This window comes from Populus euphratica, unplaced genomic scaffold (assembly GCF_000495115.2).
Source record: "Populus euphratica unplaced genomic scaffold, PopEup_1.0 scaffold87.1, whole genome shotgun sequence".
In the NCBI taxonomy this organism is placed as follows: Eukaryota; Viridiplantae; Streptophyta; class Magnoliopsida; order Malpighiales; family Salicaceae; genus Populus; species Populus euphratica.
The window spans coordinates 542,258-550,438 of NW_011499900.1; the positions used below are offsets into that span (position 1 = coordinate 542,258).

At 34.3% G+C, this 8,181-nt stretch overlaps 1 protein-coding gene across 1 annotated transcript; it reads left to right on the forward strand.

Annotated features, from left to right (window-relative positions):
- The first annotated feature begins 631 nt into the window (after positions 1 to 631).
- LOC105132637 (adrenodoxin-like protein 2, mitochondrial) lies at positions 632 to 4,917 on the forward strand. Its single transcript, XM_011036243.1, has 8 exons — positions 632 to 809; positions 1,132 to 1,204; positions 2,208 to 2,275; positions 2,370 to 2,485; positions 3,721 to 3,827; positions 4,091 to 4,140; positions 4,223 to 4,305; positions 4,387 to 4,917. Exons 2-8 carry the CDS (start codon positions 1,147 to 1,149, stop codon positions 4,499 to 4,501), a joined length of 597 nt encoding a protein of 198 aa, XP_011034545.1. The 5' UTR covers positions 632 to 809; positions 1,132 to 1,146; the 3' UTR covers positions 4,502 to 4,917.
- The last annotated feature ends 3,264 nt before the right edge of the window (positions 4,918 to 8,181 follow it).

Here is an 8,181-nt window from a genome sequence, read left to right on the forward strand (position 1 = left end):
AGTTTTAATTATAATTTTGAAATCAGTTTAATTTAACAAATTGATTTGGGGCTAGAATTTAGTTGGATTAAAAAAATTAAAAAAAATAAAAATTTAATGTTATTTAATTGACCTGATAAATTGATCTAGTAACTTGATTGATTTAACAAAATCAATTAAAAATAAGTTAAAGTTTTAATTATAATTTTGAAACCAGCTTAATCTAACAAATCAACTTGGAGCTAGAATTTAGTTAGGTTAAAAAAATTAGAAAAAATAAAAATTTAATGTTATTCAATTGAACTGATAAATTGATCTAGTAACCTGATTGACTTAATAAAATTAATTAAAAAATAGTTACAATCTATTAACTTTTATTTTTTTTATTAAAATGGTGTTGTTTTAACTTTGATTATTTTTTTATTAAAATGATATTGTTTTAACTTTAAAAAATTAGCTTAAATAATTTGATAATCTAATTAAAATTTAATTACTTGATTAAAGTTATAAATTTATATTCTAAATCAGGTCGGCTATCAGACCGGGCTTAAAACTATGGTGGTAGCTTTGACCCCACATTTGTAATTTTTCTCTGGTGTGGCCTGTACCAGTGGAAGGGTGGCAAACGCATGACAAAGTAAACGACCTGTCGGTTTCCTTAAGGGTGTGTTTGCTTCTATATTTTTTTAAGCTTTCAAAGCTCAATAGACAGAAATCCTCCAGAGAATTCGCGGCTCAAACTAGGAGAACCAGAAATTGAACAGTGAACACAAAAAGACATAAACTTTGTTGTATCGTCGACTCTGTTCTTTTTCAGTTTCACCAAACTGGTAATAAAGCTTCTTCCTTTGTCGTTCTTTTCTTCCCCTTATTCCAACCCTCAGTTCTCCTTTGCCCTTACTTTCAGAGGTTTGCATCAAGAATTTATCAGTTTGAACCGGCTTTTGGGTTTTGTTCAATTTCTTGGATCGTTTTTCATTCTTTTCATTAGTCTTGGGTTTTTGAAGTTGAATCTTTGGATGGCATTATATTTTTGTTGTTGTTTGTGTTTTTCCATTGCGAAAAATTTGAAATATCTATGATTGGGATATTTTATCGTGTGCTTTGTTACAGTTTGCTAATTCTTTCTTCGTTTTTTTTTTTTAAAAGTAGTTTAGGAGAAAGATTATGTTAAGGTCCAGACTTTCAAGAATTGGAGCTGGGATAGTCAAAGAACTCTCAAGAGGTATGTAATGTGCTCACATTTATTTCCTTTGGATTTTCTTTAAAGCGATATATAGTGTTATTTGGAATCTGCGATAAGCTCCAGCTACTTTGAAGGACATATGCATTTATGATACAAATTCGAAGTTTAATTGAGAGAGTAACATACTGAAAAATGCTTAACTTGCGCTTATTTTTTTTTTGGATAAATGAAGATGTTTCATTGTTAAAAAGGAACAAGTAGGAACTTATCCTACTACAAATGCAAGAATCTGCAGGTGATGACAAGAATGATAAAACTAGGAAAAACTCCCCTGATTACATATGGAAGACAAGCTTGTATTTACAACAGCTTCTTCTAACAATTTAGTCGTATGCAGTCTATAAGAAACAACTGGGAAAATCCACTTAGTCAGCACAGGCACAAAGCACACAGCATGTATTTCTTCCCAACCTGGTCGGCCTTACCTCGGTAGGTAGCCTATTAAACGCAGCGGGGCAGACAATAAAACTATGTCTGGGAATATGGAAGGGTCCCAATACAAGTTTATACCTTTTTAATTCTCGTTTCTCTGTTTTGGATAAGTTCCCAAGCACTTCCAGCAGTGAAAACTCCCTTAGGCATATCCTTCCAAAAAACACTATCATCACTCAAGGGATCAGGATGAATCACAGTTGTACCCATAGCATCAGATCTGGCATGAATCCAGAACCATTCCCAATCTTTAACAAATATAGCAAGCTTAGCATCCAAATTGATCCCATGCTTATAGACAACCCTGAAGCCATATTCGTTGATGAGCACACCTGTGGGGGTGCCAGTAATCCCAGCAGATTTACCATTACTGGCCGTATGTTGGATTTGGTCCTAAGCAAAACCTCTGAGTTGAAGTAGTTTGTTCAATACAATCACCAGTGCTTTTCAAGCTCCAGAAACTTCTCCTTTTCATTTTGTACAAGTTTAATAATGGTTTTATTTAGTATTCCCTTTTTTCAAATGAATGAATGCTTCCTTTTTTGTGCAGGACAATGTACAGCCATGTGTAGATCATCATTTATACAAAGGCCGTATAGTGCATGGTGGCGACCTCAGGTTAGTCTAGGCCTATAGTTTAAATTGGAGCGATCTTCTGATTGCCTTATTATTCTTATTTCTAGATGCCCACTGATTCTTAATCTTGGAACAGGTTGAATTACACCCAGAAACTAAGGGTTTCCAAGGTACTATATTTCGAAAGCATTACCAGTTCTCTAGCACAGCTACCAGTAGTGATTCTGCAAAGGGGAGTGACCCAGAGGAGATGTAAGCTTTTTTGCATTGAATTGCTTATTACTGTTACAAGAATGTGGCATTTTTTATAAATGCTGAAAAGTTTATCTTTACTCTTAGGAAGCAAGGCTAACAATGACACCACCTGAAACCAAGACAACCGTAATATCATTTAGAAACTCTTCGGTAGAGCCCGAGGGAAACTGGAAACCATGAAATTTACTCTTAGAAGATTGTTTGATTGATCTGTTAGATGTATACAGTGTTGTACTTATTGGAAATAAGAAAAAACGAGCATTATTTCTGTCATGTTCTTATACTAACTCTAGTTTGCTTAGCAATAGCTTGCCCCTAGCCCTCTCTTAAAGCTTTTTTTTTTTTTTCCATTACAGCTCTCTCTTATAATTGTAATCCTAGGAAACTCTTCTATTGGAAATTAAGCATGAAACATTTCGAGGATACATGGTTTTATGGTTGTTTATGATTCATGGTTAGACCATGTAACCATAACTTAATATCAGAAATTGACCATAAAAAACATTTATCACCTTGTCTCTGTATTAGAAATGCCCGGGTTTTGACTTGCCATGCCTATCTCAAAGCACGGCACTCATGTTTGTATTCATGGTTGATAGCTGTAGTCTAATGAAAGGAATCAATTAAGTTCATATTTCATTTGATTGATAATATACTTGCAGCAGACCTGGAAGAATTAATTAAATAGATGATGGGGATTCCATACTCAATTAGATAGTGTCAAACTTCCAATGGAAACACCATTTGTACAAGCTAAGCAGTCATCCTTGCTGGAGGGCTATGATATACTTTATACTGTAAGCGCAACTTGGAATATCATCACACCAAGTTGCAAGACAATCTGCAGAAATGTTGTTTCCTTGTGATCTTCGCACATTAAGCACTTACAGTAGCTTCCCAATGCCTTGCTATTATGATGGTGCATGGAGATCTCAGCTTTTGAGCTACTACCCTAGGATCTAACTAAGAAAAAACATTGAAATGCTTAGTCTTCTAGCAAGATGACCCACCCTGGAAGGAGATTTGAGTTCCTGCGTGCTTTGGAAGTTGTTGAACATTCCTTAAATGTGTTCAAAGCTAACCATAGGCTCAAGTCCAACTGAGCTGGCCAGTTTATTGTTGATAAGGAAAGAGTAAAAAGCTGATCATTCTGACAATTGCATTGGGTGATCGTAAGTAATTGCAAAAGTTATCTGCTGCTCTTTCTTCTTAATCTGGTGATGCATGTGCAGGATATCCGTAACATTTGTAGGTAAGGACGGGGAGGAAAAGGACATCAAGGTCCCTGTTGGAATGTCCATGTTAGAAGCTGCTCATGAAAATGATATAGAACTCGAAGGCAAGGTTTATAATTCAATTTTTTAGTTTAGTTTTTTCCATTTATGTTGGATGATAATTCGTTTTTCTGTTTCTATAATGGTTGCATTGTAGGTGTGGAAAATTCCACCTGTACCATCTTTCTGTATTGAGATGTTTTATTTATTCATTTATTTTGCTTTTTTTTTTGTCTGCCTTTAATTTATGCACTAGGAAACTATGAGTAGATCATTCTGATGATTTTTCTTTGTAGTTCTTTAATTATGTGCTTTTATGTCATGCCAGGAGCATGTGAAGGCTCACTTGCTTGTTCCACGTGCCATGTGATTGTGATGGTATGATATTGGGCATAGTTTATGTGGTGGTACCGTGATTATTTCAAAGTTATGAGGGACTAAATGTTGAATCTGGTGGTAGGACATGGAATACTACAACAAATTAGAAGACCCAGCTGATGAGGAGAATGACATGTTGGATTTGGCATTTGGGCTTACAGAAACGTGAGTTCTTTCAGCATCAAAACACTAAAAGGATTTGTGGGCGTCAAATCAATATTGATTTCTATGTTTTGGATTTTGCAGTTCTCGTCTGGGTTGTCAAGTGATTGCAAAGCCTGAGCTCAATGGAATGCGCCTAGCTATTCCCGCTGCCACTCGTAATTTTGCCGTCGATGGGTATGTTCCAAAACCACACTAGACAACATGTTTCGGCACCAGAAGATGTCTATCGAGTGTAAAGATGTGATCGTCTCAGTTTTATAGCTCCTTTGCTGTAGTGTATCAATGAGCATATACAACAGTCAAGCCATCACTTTCCATTGAATATTGCTTATCTATCTCAATAATCACTTTCACTAATTCTAAGAGATACACTAACAATGCTACCATTTTAGTGGTCAGCAAAGTTGTAGCTAGACCATCCAATTTTTATTATTTGGTTTATCCCCATATTTTACACAATATGTTCATCCAGTACAAGTCATTCAAAAAATAGAACATTCTTTCTCAGGAACCTATTAAGTTCAGACATAAGTGATGCTGACTTGTTAGCGATTGTTACATTGGATTATGTTCTGTTCTGGTTTTAGTGTAAATGAAATACAATTTGGATTCTTAGCTGCTATGATATAAAATGAAGAATTGGCCAGTGGTCACCAGTCCCAGCTATATGCAGGCCTGGATTAAGTTTCTTTTGATTTGGAACAACATTTCCATTCCTTTGAAATTAGGCCTGCTCGTCGGTGGGAGACATGAATAACATCTATGCTACCTGATTCGTTGAAAACTGGCTGCTAATAACCTAGTGAGCCTTGGCCCTGGCACCTACATTATTAATACAAATATTTAGTTTTGCTGAGTAGTACGGAAGTTTAGCTAAGAAGTACTTATGTAGAGTCAGAGTACTACCCTCTAGATTAGCGCTGCAGCTTTAAGTCCACTGCATGAAATGGCTTTGTGGTGTCGATGTTGAGCTTCGGGACGTTTCCAACATCATAGTAATCAGTATCCTGATCATTTTGATTGCTGCATTCAACGAAAACAAGGCGAGCACCTGTGAAATTTGCAAGCTCAACCTCCCTCTCAAAATCGGCGCGGTGAGAGAGCTGAGCGTTGATGATAACACTGAGCTTCAAACAGAGCTGGGTTGAAGAGATTTGCGAGGGAATTTCCAAAAGACAAATCATCACAATGTTCAGTTTCAAGTGAATCATGTAAGGCTGGTATGGTATCTTCATCGATGAGAGGGACATTGAGGAACTGGGCCAGTTCGTGGGCTATTTTGCCCCTGTTGCTGCTAGAATGGCCTTTCATTGCTATGAGCAACGGGGACTCCTGCTGTCTTCAATGTCAATCCCCGGTTCCATTTCCTCTCTTCCCTCCATTTCTTGAATAATTGTAAACTGGTATTATTATGTACCAGTCCCAGCATCCGTTGCTTATACACTGAAGTGATAGCTAGGGAAGTACAAGACAAGGCTCAAGGAGAAAAGAAAAGGATGGCATCTCTTCAACGAAAGGATTTAGCTACGTTATTAAAGAAATATCCTTTGTTTTTTTAATTAAACATGTTTATGTATTTTTTGTATCGATTTCTTGTGTCTTGAAACACTAACAAAACACAATAATATAGACATCATCCTTCGATTTCTTGCAAATGTTTTATTAGCTTATTTAGACTCATAAAATACGTTTTCTGAAAACAGATTTTTTTGAATCCAACAAAAAAAATTTCACCTATAAACTATGTAGTATAACTTATAATAATTTGTATAATGGATAGTTGTCTGGAAGAAATGTGTGAAAGCAAAAGATGGATAAGGTCATATCCAACTATATATCCAAATGAAATTGAAAACGTGTGTCGTGTCTCCCACGATGTCAAAATTGCTTATGAACTCATCAATCTAGCTAAGCTCGTCAACTCCCTCCCAACTAGTAGACTCTTTAAAATTGTCAAACCACAAAATCAATCATCTTTCTCCTTCCAACCCTGTTCCAATTCCGGCTCCATTTAATTATACAAAAATAATTTAATAAATTAAAGCTGAGTTCTTAACCCAAATAAAAAAAAAGGGGGGTGGGGAGGCCCCGGCTATCGTCTTGGAGGTGACAAAATAGTTTGTGGGGGAGTTGAGAAATACTTGCATGCACCGCCTAATTAACGTAGCTAGGTCTTCTCTCTTTTAATAGAGGCAGAAAAGAATAGATGAGGACCATATTGATCATGTTATAAATCAACTGGAATCGAGGATATTGAAAGTGAAGTTGACGAGCAAGTCGGAAGAGACCCCCGAGATGGTGATGAGAGAATGAATCGCCATTCTTCAATGTGGTGCTGATCTCATTCGTGGCATCATAAGGGTAGCCATGGTCGTAGATGGGATCAACCATCAAGTTGCATAAATTTTATCATAGAAGACTACTAGGGTGGTTCATTTGGATGGGCAGATTCTGAGTTTAAATTTTTAGTGTGGTCGATGTTTTATAAAAATGTTTCAATTGAGTATATATTAAAATGATATTTTTTTTAATATTTAATATTAATAAATTAAAATTATTGAAAAATACTTTAATTTAATGCTTTTTTTAGCTAAATGTAATTTGAAAAGCATGTTATAATAAAAAAACAAATACTCTAAAACTTGACAAATATTTTGGAGTTTTGTTTTCCTGTTTTCTTAATGATTTATAGCAAAGAGAGTGGAAATTTGACGTTAATTTGAATAGTCCTATCATTTGTTAATTTTATACTCTCTTATTTTTTAATTTTTCTCTTCAATTTAAAATTTTAAATATCTTCTTCTTCTTCTTCTTTTTCAAATAAGATCCTTTTATCATTTAACATTTAGTTTTTTAGAATTTAATTTACTTTCTTTTCCTATTGTTTTTAGGTCCTGTCTAGAAGTCAATCCAAGACAAATATCAGGTTATAAATCAAGTGAATTAACTTAAGTTAATCTAAGATAACTAATTTTTTTATGTATAGAAAAATAAAAATAATACTATTTTAAAGGGAAAAAAAGAAGCAAAATAGTTTATAAGTTTTGACTCCATTTTAATTGGATTTGCCTTGAGTTAACCAAGATATCGATTGACCGTCATATTCTAAATCAATTCTCCTCTAATTTCTTTTGAAATCCAGCTCGGTTTAAGCCATAAGTCACTTAGGTTATGAGTCAATTTGTCAGGTCGAGTCAAGTTTTAAAATAATAGCTTTTCAAAAATGGTGCTTCTAATTTAATCACTAGTTAAGATTATAAGTTTGAAAAACTAACATGAGTTGACATCGTTTTCTTTTCTAATTATTTTTTTATCCTTTTCAATTTTATTGTTTAAAATTCGATTCTTTTTAGAATTAAAATTATTTTTTTTGTTTTACCTTGTATTGGATTATCTCGTTCATATGACCTATTCACTAGTTTTGACAACCTCACCTCATTATGCAGATGATTTTTTTTAACTTTTTTTTATTATTTATGTTTTTTAATTTTATCCGTGTACATCTTGATTGTTGAAAATTGATAGTCCTTATTTTTTTTAATTTTTTTTTAATGTCAAGTCATGAATTCTTTATTTTTTTAAAAAAAATACACCTCTACAACACTTGAATATCGTTTTTCTATATAAATACACCTCTACAACACTTGAATATCGAATATCGTTTTTCTATGATGCAAAAAATCAATTCAGTCCATGGTAAATCACAAGTCAATTACCTATTATATACATATATTGAATCGGTATATGATGTTTGAATCCTATCCTCTTGTTCAACAATAAAGTATACTGGTTTCATAACCATCTAGGTGGTGGCCAAGTGGTAAAGACTTGGGACTAAGGGGTTTGCTCCTTCTGTGGTCTCAGGTTCGAGTCCTT

Bases quoted from the DNA above. Each gene is read 5' to 3' on its own strand.
- LOC105132637 (XM_011036243.1), top strand. From the start codon at position 1,147: ATGTTAAGGTCCAGACTTTCAAGAATTGGAGCTGGGATAGTCAAAGAA. The intron at 1,205-2,207 runs GTATGTAATGTG...TTTTTTGTGCAG, and splicing joins AGTCAAAGAACTCTCAAGAG to GACAATGTACAGCCATGTGT. The intron at 4,306-4,386 runs GTGAGTTCTTTC...TGGATTTTGCAG, and splicing joins GCATTTGGGCTTACAGAAAC to TTCTCGTCTGGGTTGTCAAG.